The following is a 20,338-nucleotide window of genomic DNA, read 5'->3' as shown; positions in this document are numbered from 1 at the left end:
TTCTCATTCGCAATTATTATTGTCATAGGGCCTTATGGCTGATCGTTTGCTTTTCCTATATCATGATATGCCCCTGCACGTATCGATTGCCTTTTAATGTTCGTAATGCCGACAGAGTTTCATTTCATGTTTTTGTTCTTACATATGAACTCAGTGTGTCTGTTCTCCTCTCCTTGTTTCTTGTGGTTATTCCATCTCTTCTAATCGTGTTTATTCTTTCAGCGACAGCAATCTTCTTTGTTCTGTACAGTTTATGCATATGTCTTGTTCATTTCTTCTTTCTCCTTGCTGCCTCTGGACACTCTATTTTACTCTTCCTTTCCTATCTCTCCTTGACAGCGCCAAAATTTATCATGTATTTTATTTCCTCATATCGTCAATTATTTATATTCGGATACTGATTCTGAATTCGTGATGGCAGGTTAGCCTGATAAGCAGCAATTCCCTTTCTATACGGTGAATGATGATGATTTTTTTTTTATTTACACAGACCTATTCGACTTGAGGATGAAGCTAACACCCTTGCTAATTCATTTGATAATTCTGTTATGGACAATATCAACTCTTCACTTGAAGAACTAGAATTTGACTTTGATTTTGATGATCCTGCTCAACGCAACGTTTATAAATATGTAACTGTTAATCAGTTTCGTAATGTAGTGAAAGAATTTCGTAATGCTACGTTCTCCTTGCTTCATTTGAATATTAGAAGTTTAAATAGGCACTTCGATGATCTACTTTCGCTTCTTCATAAGCCCTCACAAAACCCATTATCCCTAATTGGTCTTACTGAAACCTGGTTAACTTGTGATTCCAATCACCCATACTCTGTTGATAACTACAATTTTATTCATAAAAATAGGCAAGAAAGACTGGGTGGCGGCGTTGCTTTATATATCCTTAAAAAACTGAATTATACCGTTCTAGATAATCTCTCAACATGCAATAATATTATAGAATCCCTTTTTATTGAAATCGTGATTCCCGGTAATAAATAAGAACATATTAGTCGGCGTGATATATCGACCCCCGAGTTCGAAAGCACACGAATTTTTATTGTATTTATCTGACACATTACAAAACGCTAACTTCAACAATAAAGATGGTTTTTTGATGGGCGACTTGAATATAGACCTGTTAAAGCACTTACATAGCAATGTTTCTCAAGAATTTCTCAAAACAATTTTGTCTGCTTCTTTCTTACCACTTATTTCCAAGCCAACTCGTGTTGCAAATACATCTACTACTTTAATTGATAGTATTTTGTCTAATGTTACTCCACATTTTGATTCTTACATTATTATTTCGGACATATCTGACCATTACCCCATTGTGACTCACTACACGGTTTCACAGCCATTTAACAACAATGGTCCTTACCCAAGTAGACGTAAAATAACTGTAGAGAATTTAGCTCGCCTTGGCGCTAATCTCGAAAATACTGATTGGTATAGTGTTTATTCCGAAAATGAAATTAATTGTTCTTAATCTAATCTAATCTAACTCCCTGTCGTTTATTTTATTTGCAGATGATACTAATTTATTTTTTTCACACACAAATCCAAACGTTCTGGTTGAAAAAATCAATGCCGAGTTATTAAATATATTGCAATGGATACAAGCAAATAAATTGTCATTTAATCTCCAGAAAACAAACTACATGCTATTTAGTAACTCTTTGGATTTATTACCCTCTGACATTATTTTTGACAATACCCCTTTGAAACATGTCCCTCTTACCAAATTCTTGGGTATAACAGTCGATGATAAACTTTCTTGGAGACCACACATTGATAATATTTGTAAAATCATTTCGCGCAATATTGGTGTTATTAATAGACTAAAATTGTACTTACCACAATCATCATTATTTATGCTGTATTCTTCATTGATCTTGCCATATTTGAATTACGGTCTTCTAGTTTGGGGCAATACACATCATACATTGTTGGAAAGAGTTCTATTGCTGCAAAAGAGAGTTATTCGTATTATCTGTAATGCCCCCATACGCTCCCATACTGATCCTCTGTTTTTTTTAAATAACATCTTAACAATTAAGGATTTGTACTTATTTCAGCTTGGTCAATGTATGTTTAATTACAATAATGGTATACTGCCCTCCGTGTTTAATGATATGTTTCTTAAAAACCGTGCTGTTCATAGATATCCCCCTCGACAATCCGATGAGTTTCACTTAACTCCTTTGAGAACATGTTTTGCACAGAACACGTTCATTTTTGAAGGCCCTAAATTTTGGAACACTCTGCATAACGATTTGAAAACTTCCCCTTCACTAATTGCTTTAAACAAAAAGTTAAAATTTTCCTTATTACAATCTTATTATATTTAGAAATTTATGGTGATAGAACATCTCCTTCCCAATTTTGTTTTTTTCCCCCCTCTTTTCCGCAGCCCATCTAAAAAAAAACTACTTGCCATCATGTTCTTGCTCTTTTTATTTCAGCTATCTCAAGGATTTTGTGCGCTCCCTATTTCGTGCTTGATCTCTACAACTTTCCTTTTCTTTCCTCTCCTTCCCTCCAAAAGCAGCCCACATTTTGTTCCTTTTTTTCTTCTTCTTTTTTCTGTTATTTCTTCGTTATGTAATTTGTTACGTCTTTTTGTTTACAGTCATTACGTTTTTTAATAAATGATCTCTGTTGGCCACTATTCTTCTTTCATTAATTATGTATTCCATATTTTGTTCACACTCATTATTATCTGATGGGTCCACAATTTACAAGCTTTGCTTTCCAGTGGACCTCTCCATTTCCTCAAAATATAAATGCAGTTAAATTTTAAAATTCATTTTTTGTCTTACTAAAATGTATAAATTATTATTAAGATTTGTTTATTACAAATGTAACTATGTTTTGTATACATTTTACGTTGTATTCGTTATTATGTATTGTATTTTGTTGGAAATGAAAAAATAAAAATGAAATGAAAATGAAATGAAATCATATACATTTTTTTTAATTGTCAACATTTGTATTACTTTTATATTGTGCACACGTTCAAAACAATCGTTATATTTTGTATATATCTTGTAACGCAGAATTGTAATTTGATTTGTATGTTTTGCAGAAGAAAATAAATTCAATTCAATTCAATTCAATCATGATCACATTTCTCTAACTTTCAGATCTGCATGATTAAAGGCATGGACGATTTTACTGGGCCTTTATTCAAGGACAGCCTTATCCCTCAATCAATGTCACTTTGCACAGGTAATGTATATTACTGAAGATTATATCAAAATTACTTTTCATTTGAAATCTGATCTAATCTAACCAACAGAGTATCTGTTGTATTTCTCTTTCAAATTTCTATGCGCTTAACAATTTGCTTTACACCGCAGAAAACGGAGAAATAAAATAAAATCAATTTATTTTGGTATTACTGGTGGGAGACAAGCTTTCTAGATTAGAATAGTTATGAACACTGATGAATGAAATGTCAATTACATGTTTTTACCGGCCATTTCGCAACTTTGCCAATCCAGATTATTTTGCGTGCATTCAATCTAGCAGAATTTAGCCCTTCCTTTCTCTTCGATAGTTCAAATTCGTGATCTTTGGATGCAATGTCGCATTTCAGTCAACCAGAGTAGCATGTTTCTCATTGAATTTCATGTTTTCATTCACGCTTTTCGTCAAGCGTTTATTTATCTTAGCATGACATGATCACGTGGTCACGTTGTACTGCTGTTCGTACATTCAAATTTTTTTTTTGAGCAACTACTTTAGCATTTCGTTCATTCAAATCAGTCAAGTTTTTTGTAATGATTTCCATAGGGTAAACAAAAAGAAATTCACAGTGTATTTTGCAAATAAGTGTTCTAGGAAGAAGACAACTTTAGACTGATTTGCAGTTTGCTCGACATTTATTCCGCTCCGAAACTAGGAGTCCTTTTCCTCAAAACATGTAAAGTAGGAAAGTCAAAGTAAAACAAGTAACATGCATAAAAGCAATAACAAAATCTTATAACCACAATAAAGAGGGTCCACCATAAACAATTCGACAATAATGTATAAACGTGACATGATTCAACAATCTTAAGGGTACATGTACCATGAGTGAAACTCAAAATTGTAGGGATCTCCGGTCACGTGATCAGCGGAGGGATAGTAACTCCTTCCGATCATAGGCGCCGGAAGTGGGGGGGCAGGGGGGGCAGTTGCCCCCCAGTCAAAAAAGTGGGGGGGCAAAACGCATTTTTGCCCCCCCAAAACGCCCCCCCCCCCCCTCCAAAAAAAAAAAAAAAAAGCAGTAAAGGAATAAACATGGTTTGTATTTTTAACCCAAAAGAACATAACAATAATAAAAACCTGAATTAAAGCACATATACCATTCCATTCAAAGAAAAGGAAAGTTCACAGGAATTAAATTTTTATATACATTGCGCATGCTACCTATACGGTTTATAATAGCGATACGCGCATATCGTGGACATATTGTGCGAGAATGGGAAAACGTGTCTGTTTTTTTGGTTTTGTTATAGGGGTGAGAAGACATGAGCCCCTGAACGCTGGCGTACTGATGGGGGGGGGGTATATCTATACGATACCAGTGATTTACACATGTTGCTGTTATGACATGATTTTCCGGTATTTTTTCTCCATTTTTTTTTAAGTCATACCTTTTTATGCGTTTGTTGGAAAATAAGAAATTCCCAAATTACAGTCGGGCGAAAAATACGCTTATTTAGAAGCCTTTATGACATGGTCTGCAAAGTGGCTGGGCTCGAGCCCCTCCCCCCTCACTTTTTGAAAAAGTATGTTAAAGAGAAAAAGAAAGAAAGACGGAGAGAAAAAATAAGTGACCTGCCAATGTCACAAATAAGGCATAAAAAATGCTCATCTGACCGTAATTAAATGCCTAAAACCCCAGAGCTTACGGGTGCTCCGCCCCCGGACCCCACCAAGGGCCCTAAGGCGGGCCCCTGGATGCTCATCTGACCGTAATTAAATACCTAAAACCCCTGAGCTTCCGGGGGCTCTGCCCCCTGGACCCCACCAAGGGCTCTAAGGCGGGCCCCTGGATGCTCATCTGACCGTAATTAAATACCTAAAACCCCTGAGCTTCCGGGGGCTCTGCCCCCTGGACCCCACCAAGGGCCCTATAAGGCGGGCCCCTGGATGCTCATCTGACCATTATTAAATACCTAAAACCCCTGAGCTTCCGGGGGCTCTGCCCCCTGGACCCCACCAAGGGCCCTATAAGGCGGGCCCCTGGATGCTCATCTGACCATTATTCAATACCTAAAACCCCTGAGCTTCCGGGGGCCCTGCCCCCTGGACCCCACCAAGTGCCCTAGGGCGGCCCCTGGTTGCTCATCTGACCGTAGTTAAATACCTAAAACCCCTGAGCTTCCGGGGGCTCTGCCCCCTGGACCCCACCAAGGGCCCTATAAGGCGGGCCCCTGGATGCTCATCTGACCATTATTAAATACCTAAAACCCCTGAGCTTCCGGGGGCTCTGCCCCCTGGACCCCACCAAGGGCCCTATAAGGCGGGCCCCTGGATGCTCATCTGACCATTATTCAATACCTAAAACCCCTGAGCTTCCGGGGGCCCTGCCCCCTGGACCCCACCAAGTGCCCTAGGGCGGCCCCTGGTTGCTCATCTGACCGTAGTTAAATATTAAAACCTCTGAGCTTCTGGGGGCTCCCCCCCCCCCCCCTCTGGAACACGTCAATGGCCTTAAAGAGGCCCCTGGATGCTCATCTAACCGTAATTAAATACCTAAAATCCCTGAGCTTCCGGGGGCTCAGCCCCTTGACACCCTGCCGAGGCTGGACCCCACGCCAATTTACGCTCTACCTGATCGTTAATACTTCACTTTGAAAAACGTTCCGCGGGACCTGCATGTAACGTGTAAGACTGGTGGTGATGCAGATTTTTCGTCTGCCCCCCCCCCTTCCGAACGTTTTTTCTCATTACGTCACTGCCCTCGGAAGGTGAGCCCCCTGGAATGTTTGCCCCCCCCAATCCCAAACTGCTTCCGGCGCGCCTGCTTCCGATCACCCCAGGTCCCTGGGGTTTACGTGACCTGCCGGTAGGATAGTATCTCCTACGGATGATCCCCACAACTTTTCAATACTCACAAAATCATCAATGCATAAATAACATAGTTATGGAAACACTATATTTGTGGGATCTCGAGTCACGCGATCAGCGGAAGGATAGTAATTCCCTCCGATCACCCCAGGTCCCTGGGGTTTACGTGACCTGCCGGTAGGATAGTATCTCCTACGGATGATCCCCACAACTTTTCAATACTCACAAAATCATCAATGCATAAATAACATAGTTATGGAAACACTATATTTGTGGGGTCTCGAGTCACGCGATCAGCGGAAGGGTAGTAACTCCCTCCGATCACCCCAGATACCTGGGGTTTACGTGACCCACCGACAGGATAGTATCTCCTGCAGTATCCCCAATGTTATCCCGGTGCTACTATACCAGCGCATATATAAGAAGTGGTGATAATCGGAACCAACCATGGAATAATCACGAGTAGAAGAAATCCTCCCCCAGTCAACCCCCGTGTTACCATGATATTAAATACATACAATTCGTTATATCACTCAAAACAACATTGTACTTCCAATTTGTTAATCCTCAATCAACTTTAAGTAGTTTACTTCTTCAACTCTACTTAAACTAAAGAGTGGTGGGTGGGCCGGGGAAAAAGGACTTCTCCGAGCGGAGATAAAGTCGAAAGTGAGAAAATCTTGCACACGGCGTTCCCACGCTTACTGCGCGCATAACTCCACCGTTGTAGATTCACTGGCTGTGCGCATTTTCGGTTTCTTTACAGAGGTAAATTTCACATGTCGCTGTCTCACAAAGGCACCGCTTAAACAGCTGTAAAAGGCGCGCGCTATTTCTGGCCTATGCCAGCAATTGTTTTGTCTATCCTTGACTCTCCCAGAATGACTCTGATCATTTATTATGATCACGTTATTCTAGGAAGAAGACAACTTTAGACTGATTTGCAGTTTGCTCGACATTTATTCCGCTCCGAAACTAGGAGTCCTTTTCCTCAAAACATGTAAAGTAGGAAAGTCAAAGTAAAACAAGTAACATGCATAAAAGCAATAACAAAATCTTATAACCACAATAAAGAGGGTCCACCATAAACAATTCGACAATAATGTATAAACGTGATATGATTCAACAATCTTAAGGGTACATGTACCATGAGTGAAACTCAAAATTGTAGGGATCTCCGGTCACGTGATCAGCGGAGGGATAGTAACTCCTTCCGATCACCCCAGGTCCCTGGGGTTTACGTGACCTGCCGGTAGGATAGTATCTCCTACGGATGATCCCCACAACTTTTCAATACTCACAAAATCATCAATGCATAAATAACATAGTTATGGAAACACTATATTTGTGGGATCTCGAGTCACGCGATCAGCGGAAGGATAGTAATTCCCTCCGATCACCCCAGGTCCCTGGGGTTTACGTGACCTGCCGGTAGGATAGTATCTCCTACGGATGATCCCCACAACTTTTCAATACTCACAAAATCATCAATGCATAAATAACATAGTTATGGAAACACTATATTTGTGGGGTCTCGAGTCACGCGATCAGCGGAAGGGTAGTAACTCCCTCCGATCACCCCAGATACCTGGGGTTTACGTGACCCACCGACAGGATAGTATCTCCTGCAGTATCCCCAATGTTATCCCGGTGCTACTATACCAGCGCATATATAAGAAGTGGTGATAATCGGAACCAACCATGGAATAATCACGAGTAGAAGAAATCCTCCACCCACATTTTTAGGTGATACGTACGTAGACGTATCACCTTTTGATTTCGTCAAGATTTTTATTATTATTTATTTATTTATTTATTATTATTCTTCCTCGAATTTGTTCGCAGGATATCTCAAGACTGAATAAAGCCATTATCATGAAACTTGCCATGACGATAGATCTTAGTCTAACTTAGAACTGCGTGACTTTTCAAAGACTCAAAGTCATTATGACGTCATCTAGGCGCCATTTTGTGAAAATCAACTTATGATCATATCTTCATAACGGAAAGTAATTTTTCATTCATATTTATCATGAATAAGATCAATATTCGTCCGGTCAATTTCAGGACAATAAACGTGCGCAAATGCGCGCGGGCGCGTTCGTCCGCGCGTTTACGCGCGCGCAAAAATTAAAAATGCTCTAAATCATCTCAAATTTTTTTTGCATACGTTTCAGGCCATATGGAGCATTTGACAAAAAATCGTGCACACGCGCATGCGCGCGCGTTTTTTGTGCGCACTAGCATTTTGTAACATAGAATTGCCAAATTTTCTATTTCAGCGTATTTGGCACATTTTTCCAAGCATTTTGATAATTTGTTCACCTTTTAATAACGCAATGAGCGTCCGTCAAAGTTGACAGCGCGCGCGGATCTGCGTTATCTTTATCCACAATATATGGGCAAAAACATACCTATACAAAATTCATTGTAACTCTTCAGAATAGATATGAACTCCCAATATGTTTTCATATGTTGATAGATCATGAGTTGGAGATATGATTTCATGTCTCATTTGATCCTCAATTAACTCATGATGTCATCATAATGGCCTCCGAACTCAAAATTTAAATTTGCATATTATGACGTTTGCATATTTTTGGAAAATTGATTGTATCTCTGAAAATATCGATTGTTTTTCTTCAAAATTTTAAAATGTTGTAGCTGAGATAATTTCCTACAAATATAGTGTTCACAATTTTCCTGTTTGACAAAGGTATCATGGCGTATTTTTGCAATTAAAGGAGGCATGTCAATTTTTCACATTTTGCGTGTATTGTCTATGGGACATGACTATTTCTCAAAACTGCATTCTACATTTCCGTCTTTCGCGAGCAACATCTCCGTTGTTTTGACTTTTTTTTCGGTGAGCTTCGAGTATGTTGTAGCTGAGACTATGAGCTATCTCCAATGTGTACTTCATTTTTCGATCATATGCCGGGATCATGCTCATATTTTACTTGCAAAGTGGGATTTTAGAATTCCATTTTCGTTTACGTGTAATCGCTATGGGAAATGTTTTGGTATATCGGTAACCCACTTGACTTCCATCCTCGAGATCCATGGTTCGAGTCCGGGTGTCTCCAACAATATTTGTCTTCACTTTATTTTTTGACCTTTCACTGTACCATCTCCTTTGAGTATTAAAACACGTAGAATCGCAAATAATGTAATAAACAACCCTATTTTCTTTATTATTACCCTATTTTCACTTAATCCATTACTTTTTGCGTTTAATCCCTATGGGAGATTACTTTTTCTCAAATCTGGATTCTACATTCCTGTGTTTTGAGCAATATCGCCAATATTTCTGCTTAGATTTTGTTGATTTTTGAGTATGTTGTAGCTGAGACAAGTTCCCACGAGATTTATCTTCACTTTATTTTTTGACCTTTCACTGTACCATCTCCTTTGAGTATTAAAACACGTAGAATCGCAAATAATGTAATAAACAACCCTATTTACTTTATTGTTTCCCTATTTTCACTTAATCCATTACTTTTTGCGTGTAATCCCTGTAGGAGATAATTTTTTCTCAAATCTGGATTCTACATTCCTGTCTTTTGCGAGCAATATCGCCGTTATTTCTGCTTGGATTTTGTTGATTTTTGAGTATGCTGTAGCTAAGACTATGTGCTATATAAATCTCCCCTCATTTTGTCAATAAGATGTCAGGATCCCGCTCATGATTATGATCTTCATCATGATCATCATGATCATCATTATCATAATGATGATAATCATTTATAAATTACATTTTCATTTCTTTGAATAAGATAAAATCGTCAAAATGTTATCGTCATGATGTAAATTAGAGTCAAAGGTGTAACTGGTTACTGCGCAGGGTCAATGGTCATATTTTTTCAATCTATCTTCCCTAGATCCATAATGATCAAGGGGACACAATTTAAACTTGACATATGGATAGATCTTAATGGATGAAGCATTTCATGAAATAATATGATATCGTGTAATGCATTCTTTATTATGTAAACCATTAGCATACGTATCACCTAATTCGTCAAAGTGACGAATTAAAGTCTAGTTTTTTTTTTTTTTTTTTTTTTTTTTTGTGTGGGGGGGGGGGGGTTGGGCGTGGTTTGCCATGGTTGCTTCCTTACCATCTATGGACCCATGCTGTTTAACTAACTATTATCATGTATTTATCATGGATTCAATCCGTAACATATTGTAATCTTATGTTATTATTCTTGCTGCTAGCCAGACAGTGATAGAGGCGAAAACCCGACAATATTGCCATTGTGGCTTAGTTTAACGAGCAAAATAATTATATTTCCTTTGTCGGGGAAAATTCCCCTATGGCCCACTTTGTAGTTCTGAGGCTACTGTGCGACCGAGTGGCTCTGACTCCACCCTCTGCTAGCTTAACAATTATGTACGACGTATACTAGTACATCAAAATCAATCATTAATTTAAATATGGTTCTAGTTTGTCAGCAATTAAATAAGTTTCCAGTTTAATGTGAATCCCAAAATGAAGGCGTATATATCTGAATATGTAACTCACGTTACAACACGCTGTTCCTCAACTTTTTGTGTTATAATAATTCCATTGTCACATCGAACCCAGTCTGTCCGAGATTCCACAAGGCTCATTAATAGCCGAATTAGTGTTATTGTCCCGTTTCCGTGGATGTAAATGTTCTATTCATGTGTACCCAAGCCCGAGTCTATTCCTTCTGGGAAGTTATCGATGAGAGCGTCGGATCCTCTGTCGGACAGGTGTACCCCATCTCTTAAAAATAAACTGTGATTGGATGGATCCAACTGATGAGCAATAACTGACGCATTCGGCAGCCGGGCTATTAATCTCCTCGCGTACTTGTTGAGCGATTTCCTGACCCCATCCATGGCGTCTTGTGATGTTCGATGACCACGACTGCTATGATAGAATAGGCGTGGGATGATGGTCGACCAGGCGATGTGCGTATGAGGCATGGCTGTCCGAAGGGTTTGAAGAGCCATATCGATCGCGATTCTGCATTGGCAGGCATCATTCAGGCCCAAGTTATTTGTTCCCAGATGCACGATTACTAGCGCAGGTGCTCGTTGGTTGTATCTCAACCTGTTCTCCACCAGGCGCGGAAGGTCTTGTAACGTCGCTCCTCCCTGACCGTGCCATTGGACCGTCCCTCTTGCTCTTCCCAGATCTTGGCGGTTGAGCATGCTCGCCCTCTGCTTGGCACGTCTGACCAAGCTGTCGCCTACGATGCAGATCCTGTCGCCGGTTGTCTCTGAAACAGGATGGAAAAAAAACTCCCCAAAGTAATGTGTTCTATATTCATATTCATATCATCATACACGCGGGGTACTTATTCTCCCACTTATAATTTACTATGAAAGTATGTGATAGTAGGTTTCCATTAAAAGGAAAAAAGGAAGGAATGATCGTTCCTCTGTGTTACATGTAAAACCTAGCAGCGATGGGGGTTACGACAATATTAATGATTGGGGGAGTCTAATCAGGATAGTAACTCCTGGTTGATCCTCCAGTCCCATTCTGGTTATTAACATGAGCACTTCACATAATTGATCTGCACGTTGTATACTTTGTGTCGTGTTCAACTTTTTATTGTATTATAACGAATTAGGTTAAATAATTGTGTAGAATTATTACTGCTTTCCCGTTTGCCCGTTAGTAATTTAACTCCAATTTGTCATGGTGATCTCTATTAATGTAATGTTGTGGCCTTGTTGGGAATTAATTGCATAATTTATGTGGAGCGCGTTGATATCGTAACATATTATGCTGTATATAAAGTTATCATTATTATTATCCTTATAATTATTATGTTTATGATAACGTTTATTCCTATCAATTTTAAGTTGCACCTGATATTTAGCGGATATAACGCATGTACACAGAGCTGCGCCACCTTCCCATTGCCATTATCTGTTCTGGGGGAACGCCTTTCAGGGCCGCTGTGGTTGCCGCTCCGATTCGAAAGGAGTGTGTGCCATATTGGCTACCACTGTACCCGTTGTGCTGTAGGGTTTTCTTCAGAACTGAACTAAATTGATACCTAGTTACAGGGGCCCCATCACGATGACAAAATAACGGACCATCTATATCAGGTCTTACACGGAGGTATGCTTTCATGGCTTTCACAGGGCACTTTTCATCTGTCCCATTGCTACCGATATTGATCGTGGTTCCTTGCCCGTATTGGTCGGTTTTTGAGAATCTAATACGTACTAGCAGGCTTCCCTTCGGGCCACTGCAAAATTTGATGTCATCCCTCGCTATGACCTTGTTTAAGTCATCGCCCTTCCTTTGAATCGTGAATTCTCCCACTCTCAGAAACCCAAAAAATGCTAATAAATATGATGCGTGAAACATCATTGATTCGTAGTGAGAATAGCATACAAGGTATAATGTTGGTATGATTGTCTCTAAACGTTCCCAAGTTATGGGTCTTCTACTGTCTACCATAGATCTGTCGCGCCTGCTCCCTTCCTGCATTTTCTTAATTAAGAAATGTTTAGTTGGGTCCGCCCAGCTGTACATATTGTGTAAATATGATAACGCTGCGACATGCTTTGTGATGGTTGATGATGATTTCCCATTAATGGAGAGGTGTGCGATGAATGCCATAACCTGTGTAGTTGTTGTAGGCCATGATGTATTCAGTTGTCTATTCAATCGAAACTCTTGAAATGAGTCTACAGCACTCTGGTATGCCCGCTGTGATCCCTCTGCTAAGGACTGTCCTAGTAGTCTATGTGTTTCTGCTGCTAGGTCAGCACTATTCCCGTAGGTATACGACTTGGTCGGTCTCGTGCTCCTGGTGCTAGTTTGCGGAATCGCCCCATCTGAAATCGTGAAAGGGAGTCGGCAACACCATTGTCAAGTGTATGTACGTAAACTGCTTTATAGACAATGTTTTTCTTTAAGCAGATCAACACAAATTTACGTAATAACTCCATTATTTTCGGACATGATGATGTCTGCTTGTTTATTGCAAACTTCACTGACATGTTGTCTGTGTACAGGACTATTCTCCTATTCTGGAGTTCCTCCCCCCATGCAGCGATGGAGAGTAGAATGGGTATCATTTCTTTCCATGCTATTGACGTACCCTCGATAATTTCGCGCGACGACCACTTGTTATTAAACCACTTGCCTTCAAAATAGGCTCCGAAACCAATTTCCCCGCTAGCATCAGTGTACAGAACGTGGTCGTTATCTCCTCCCCACCCTTCCTGGGGGATGACTGATATGCCATTATAGTGGTTCAGGAATTCGAGCCATATGGTTAGGTCAGCTTGGGCCCCCTCATTCAACATTATACTGGTACTTTTCACATTTTTCCCTTTTGTTAAGTCTATTAACCGTCGTAAAAATGCTCTGCCCGGTCGTACAGCTCTGCAAATGAAATTCAAGGAGCCAATCAAAGATTGAATCTCTTTGACGGTGGCTGATTTATGAGCTAGCGCCCTACCGATTTTCCGTCTTATTTCCACCAGTTTTTCTTGTGGTACACGTACTTGCATTAGTACTGAGTCAAGCTCTAAGCCAAGAAATGTCAATCTAGTAGTAGGCCCTTCTGATTTTTCTTTGGCTAGGGGGACGCCTAGTTCTTTGCACACTAATATTAATGTATCAACAACTTGTTTACATGTTAATTCTTCATTTTGTATTGAACCCACACATAAGAAGTCATCCACATAGTGCACTATTTTGTTGGAGCCAATTCTTTCCCTAACGCAATGTTCAATAAACGTAGAAAAAGATTCGAAATATGCTGGGGCACATCTGATACCCATGGGTAAGCATTTGTCAATATAATATTTGCCGTCAAACTTGACCCCGAGCAGTTCAAAATCATTTGGATGAATCGGTAGTAACCTGAATGCCGATTTGATGTCCTCTTTTGCTAGCTCGGCACCTATGCCTGCTTCAACAATTAATTCTGTTGCTTTATCAAAACTCGTGTATTCAACCTTGCAAACTTTATCCGGAATAAAATCGTTTATTGAATACCCGGGTGGGTATGACAAGTGGTTAATTAAACGATATTCGCCCGGCACCTTTTTGGGCACCAGTCCAATGGGACTCGACCGTAATTTGTTTAGTGGCCTAACTTCAAATGGGCCTAGGTATCTACCCAGTCTTACCTCTTTTTGAATTTGTTCAAGTGCTACTGGTTTGTTGTTTGCCACTGATTTTAAATTGGGCATATCAGCCGGCATGCGGGGGCCTGTGTAATTCAATTTGAAGCCTTCAGTAAAGCCTTTTTTCAAAAATTCTGCGGCCTCCCTGTTAGGATACGTCTTTAACATAACTTGTACGTTCTCGGTTATAATTGGTGTTTGTGCTAGAGACATTAAGTCACTCATCTGTTGCGTTATGTTATTATCTTCTTTCACATTGCCATGTATATCTTTATTATTCTTCTGTGTTTGTTCCCCATTTCTGGAGGTGCAGTTATTTGTTGTTGGGTTTGATGGCTTTGAGGTTTGACCGTTGGACTCCAGTGCAGTGGATTTTCCCATGCCCTTTGTTACCACAAAGGGTACATGCGTGTGTAAAGCGGCATGCCTGTCTAGAGCATTGCCCTGACCGGTAATTGAATTCATAGCATTCTCCGCCACGAAAGTTTTGTGCCCGAGATGGCGCCCTTCCCTTATTCATATTGGGTGTGAACTTTATTGTGCTCGACCCCCGGGGTGTGGCCCATTCCCGCTTGGTTGCCCACGATCCCTGTTGGGTTTGGGGGCGGTCTTGTATCCGCATGTTTCGCGGAGATCCCCCACCTATTACGTGAAGGAGCCACAATTCCCCATCTATTGATGACCACAACCCGCCTTTTCTGTGCATGCGATGTCGAAATTCGACATCGTAGTCTCTCCAACCATACCCATAGTACCGAGAGGCAGCAGATCGGATTAGTTGCCCATATTTCAGAAGCTCATGTGAGCGAGTTGGATTGGCTTCTAGATAAATACTGGTATATACAAGAAATGCATCGGTCCACCGTTCAATGGACACGATTTTATTTTTGTTAGAGGTAGCGGGTTTCAGCACTAACCTTCCCCCTTCGTGAGATATTGCTAGGTTAGGGGCTTGTTCGTCTACTGCCTCTGGCATTGATTGTGTTGCTATGTTTTGTGTCTCAAGAAGTGTGTTTAAATCTACATATTGCCCTCTCCATATTTTTTCCTTCATGTTGGGGTGTACTTTAGTCCCCAGTCTATCAGTGACCGGAAACAAGGGCGACTGATCTGTGTTATATGTGTGTGCACCACTGTGCTCCCCCCTTGTATCCCAGGCAGTAGCGCCTGACTGAGTCGGTTGCCCGACACTGCTTGCCCGTGTGGGAGGATGGGCTTCATTATCCCTCAAATTATGACTAGCTCTAGGCCTAGTGTCACTCTCGTTGTGTGTAGTTTGTAATTGAAAGCCAGCGTGTAGGCTACCGGTGTTTGGTACAATCGAGGGGAAGGAAACCACCAAGTTGCTTTCCCTCTCGCTTTCAAGATTGTTAGATCTATGTCTTGTTGTTTCACTAAATTGTGATATTTCTGGTAGATGTGATTGCATAGCTACGTCTACCTCACCTTGCATTGGCTGTGCATGTGAAGGCGGCTGGCTTGATGACTGGTTCGCTCCAGTTGTCTCGTTTCCACTGTATTGTGGTCCGTCAGTCTCCGGAGCCGGGTTTATGCTGGTAGTGGCTGAGCGTCCACTGCTGGGGTTACCGCTCGAGTGTCTCGCCCGTTTTGGCCGCCCCGCCCGCCGGGGAGTTGAGGTGCCGAGTACGTCTTGAGTGGTGTCGTTGCTAGACTGCCTTAATCTTGTAGACTGTCTAGGCCTAGCAATCTTTGGTTGGCGGGCCACCCGGCTCTGGCTTGATTTCCGCTTTCCCATCTTTCGATATACTGGGATTTCCTCTCGTTATTTAGACTTATCTGTATACTCAATTGTAGAGCCTTCTCGAAAAAGGACTTCTCCGAGCGGAGATAAAGTCGAAAGTGAGAAAATCTTGCACACGGCGTTCCCACGCTTACTGCGCGCATAACTCCACCGTTGTAGATTCACTGGCTGTGCGCATTTTCGGTTTCTTTACAGAGGTAAATTTCACATGTCGCTGTCTCACAAAGGCACCGCTTAAACAGCTGTAAAAGGCGCGCGCTATTTCTGGCCTATGCCAGCAATTGTTTTGTCTATCCTTGACTCTCCCAGAATGACTCTGATCATTTATTATGATCACGTTATTCTATGTAATGACTAAAGTACGGATTTGTTGAAAATTTGCGTAGACTTTAAACGTATATGAAAATAAAGATAGGAAATTAGATGTAGATCATAAGTATAGAATTCAAGTTCTCCACAAGCATATCATCTGCCCCCCCCCCCCCACACACACACACACAAATAAATAAATATATATCTATTTATTCTGTTTTATTTTGATTTCTTGATGCCTTTGACGTAATGCAGCTATAGAAGTGAAGAAAATAGGGAAACATAACATGAATAAAGTTTACATTTAGCCTACCTTGTTACAAATTTGTCCGATATCGACAATGGAATTGAATGAATCACAATAAGTTAATTTTCAGGAAAATAAAACCAAGTAGGACTAGGAGCCTACATAAACAAAATCCGTGTTCCAGTAATTCGAATGGATATGTTACGAAATTGACTGCTAATGGCGAAATGGAACGCCCGAGTTAAACATTCGGCAATTTAATTTTGAAGACGGAATTAATTTGAATAATAAAAGCGCAAACTCCCGCGACCGACACTTTTAATTAATGACTGAAGTATATGAATTCAATTCGGAGACTTTAATAAGTGACGTTTTTTTTAACGGACTAAAAATCAGCGAAATTGGACAGGAAATCCTATGTCATTTTGTTATTTATTTTTTATTTTGACAGGACCAGCCAGCTACCTCATTGTGTGAGGAGTACGGGTCAGAAGAAACGAGATAAACTTCAGACATCTTCAGACTGCCTCCTGACTTGTTCTTGATCTGCAGCAGATAGCATTTGGTGGTCGACGGAAGGAAGGAGAATATACCCGACTGTAAACAATTATTTCATTACACTAAGTTTCTTAAGTACATGGAAGCAATATCAATTAACACAAATCTTTGTCATGATATTATAGACTGTCTCTGGGTGACTACCGATAAGACCGTTGGCTGAAATCCTTAACAAGATGATCCCCCGTCCTATCCCAAAGATTTTAACCCGGTTTATCTGATCATTAACATGATTACAGATGGTTTATCATAACTATTATTGTTTGCATTGTGTATCATATCAGTGCATATTGAGATAGGAGAAACACAATGTCGGAATTTGAACACAAAGTTTCACGCAATTTGCAGTGCCCTGTTTGTCTCGAGCTGCTTAGTGACCCGAAGCAGTTATCATGTACACATACTTTCTGTAAGAACTGCCTTAATGATATTCTTAAAAGCTCTTCACAAAATTATGTAATTTGTCCCATCTGTCGAAGCGAAACATCTGTAAAGGGTGGCAATGTCTTGAATCTAAATACAAATGTTCCTCTTAAGTCTCTCATTGGTGATGTGAGAAATTGTCAACAAGTCTGTGAAATGTGCGACTCAAACTCGAGAGCTGTACATTTCTGTTGCGAGTGTGGTAAGGATATGTGTACCACATGTCTTGACATTCACAACAAATGGCCGCCTCTTGGCAAGCATAGAGTTGTGAGTGTAGAAGACGTCAGAGAGGGAAGGGTGGTCCTCGAAAAAGAGGTTTACTGCCAAGAACACAAAGCAGATAAGAAAAAACACCTCTGTAATGATGTGTGTATAACCTGTAAGAAGTTCATCTGCTTGAGATGTAGGTTGCTGAACCACGAGAATAAAGGCCATACAGTTCAAAATACTGAGGAATACAATGCTTCTACCAAGAATGAAATTGAATCTCTACAAGCCCGAGGTAAAATGAAAGTTACACCTATCAAGGTTCGATTATTCTGCATCAAGAATCAGGAAAAGCGTGTCATCGATCACTTTGATGGCAATACGGAGGTTATTAACAAGACGTATCGAGAATCACTCAATAAATTAAACGAGTGGAAAGCATCATTAGACAACCAGTTGGATGCTCAGAAAGTGAAATTATATAAGAGATTGGATGAGATGCAAGATGTTGATGAGAGGATGATTACAAGTATTGAGAGTGCGAGTGTGTTAGCAGGTAATAGCATGAAGGCTCCATTAGAAGATGATATCATTGTTATTCGTGATACATTGTCTGGAGAGCTGAAGAATGTACTAGATAGGGATGATCCACAGATGGAGCTTGCTACGGATGTAGCTAACCAGGCAGAGCAATTGATATTCACACCTAACAATCAATATGATCAGTTGAACATAGGTGAGGTAAGGTTCATGAAGTATGAGTTAGAATGTGATGTAGAACTCTCTAAGAAAGACTACATGAATGGCATGACTGCTACACCCGATGGTAGGATGGCAGTGGGCTACAGCTCAGGCGGAATCGATATCTTCTCTGCTGATGGTCACCTACAGAAGACAGTCCTCAATGAAGTCCGGATCGGAAGATTAGGATATCTGTCTGACGGTCGGTATGTCGTTCTAAATGACACAGATCGCCTCACATTGTACACACAGGAGTTTGAGAAGCTGGACGTATCATTTGATACTCAGAGTAAAGATGTAGTTGGGTTTGGGCGTCTCACTGTAGACAGTAATGATCTGATCTTTGTAGGCTACTCATCAGCCACAAAGATCCAGGTGTTCTCACCAGCAGGGGGGAAGGCGATCATTGAGATACCATGCGAAGTGTATGAACCTTGGCAGATCCTTAGTTATAATGACGTATTGATCATCAACTGTGTAAATGCAGTACGAATAATTGACAAAGTTGGAAATGTAAAACACAATGTTGAAAAATCAAATGTGTACCCATTCCCTGCTGTGAGTCAGAATAATTCAATCCTGATCGCTTGGGTCAAGCATGATGATGGGTTGGTTAGTATAGATGAGTACACCAGCAATCTGAAATACGTCCAGACTCTCATCTCTGATCACAGGATTGAGAATCCCAATACACGTGTATGGTACTATCTCCGCGAGTTCCCATCAGGGGAGATTGCCTTCTGCACTCCTGGTAGACTCTATATATTTAAAGAAACCACCACACCATGCAGTCCATGAATGATAACAGTCCAGTATCAGGTAACTACACAATCATGATGTGATTGAAAATGGAGTAATTTTCTCCTAACGTGATGTATAATGACTCTTAATTATCTATAATGATTTTTAGGCAAATTCTCTTGAAATACAACATGCATATTAACATGACTAAATTTTTAATTCAATTCGAAAGTTATGAAAATCTGATGTGACGTGATGTATTATTTGACTTTCAATTGTTTAGATGGATTTTGGGGCAAATTCTCTTGAAATACAACCTGCATAATAACACGACTAAATTTTTGATTAAATTCGATAGTTTAATCTTGACGTCAACAAGTATTTGTATTGTGTTTATCGAAACACATCAATATTCTGGTCATAAACACAGAATAGACTATAATGTAATATATTGGTACTACGTATGTATTTATTACGTATATATATATGTTTCTATGGTATGTATTTTATGAAAATATCATAAATTACTTGTATGTCATAAATCTTTAAAAGTACACACAGATATAATGAATTAAATACATAAACAAATAGATATTGTAATTTGAAACCTACCACTGGTGGGATCATAATACACCATTTAGGATAATTCAATATGTTTGAATGGTAATTGAACAGAGTATTTTTAGAGACACCAAATGATCTGTTCCGTGGATAAGACCGCGTCAAATGATATGTAAAACTATATATGATATGATGGACTACCGATGGAAATTAATCGATTCAATTCAAGTAAAACAGGCTGTAACACCTTATTTCACAACACAAGACATGCTGAAAGGGATGCATTGTGTACACCCAAATTTAGGACGTACACATATAAAGTGGTCCTCTAACTTTAGGTATTAGAGTATGGAACCAGCCTGAAAGTTCTATCAAGGCGTCACGTACTTTGAACAGTTTAAAACACACTCTAAAAGCCCTGTTATCTGCAGATGACGCGTAAATGAACTTTTTTTTTTTTTTTTTTTTTGGGGGGGGGGGGGGTTCGTGCGAAGCTATAATGCTACAGTCACAAATGTTCGTACGAATCTCCCTGTTCCTACGAATTTCAGAGTTCGTAGAGATTCGTAGATGGAAAATAGTTTC

At 40.1% G+C, this 20,338-nt stretch overlaps 2 protein-coding genes across 2 annotated transcripts; one reads left to right on the top strand and one right to left on the bottom strand.

Annotated features, from left to right (window-relative positions):
• Positions 1 to 10,727: 10,727 nt before the first annotated feature.
• LOC115925892 lies at positions 10,728 to 16,302 on the bottom strand. The gene is made up of 2 exons (XM_030989936.1): positions 15,645 to 16,302; positions 10,728 to 11,317 (listed from the first exon to the last, which is right to left on the bottom strand). Exons 1-2 carry the CDS (start codon positions 15,952 to 15,954, stop codon positions 10,728 to 10,730), a joined length of 900 nt encoding a protein of 299 aa, XP_030845796.1. The 5' UTR covers positions 15,955 to 16,302.
• Positions 16,303 to 17,710: 1,408 nt separating this feature from the next.
• On the top strand, positions 17,711 to 19,249 carry LOC115925891. Its single transcript, XM_030989935.1, has one exon. It carries the CDS (start codon positions 17,711 to 17,713, stop codon positions 19,247 to 19,249), a length of 1,539 nt encoding a protein of 512 aa, XP_030845795.1.
• Positions 19,250 to 20,338: the final 1,089 nt, after the last annotated feature.

The sequence above is a fragment of the Strongylocentrotus purpuratus genome, unplaced genomic scaffold (genome assembly GCF_000002235.5).
Source record: "Strongylocentrotus purpuratus isolate Spur 01 unplaced genomic scaffold, Spur_5.0 spur5_scaffold_19, whole genome shotgun sequence".
NCBI lineage: Eukaryota > Metazoa > Echinodermata > Echinoidea > Camarodonta > Strongylocentrotidae > Strongylocentrotus > Strongylocentrotus purpuratus.
The sequence above is the reverse complement of the archived record's forward strand: the minus strand, read 5'-3'. Positions and strand labels throughout refer to the sequence as shown.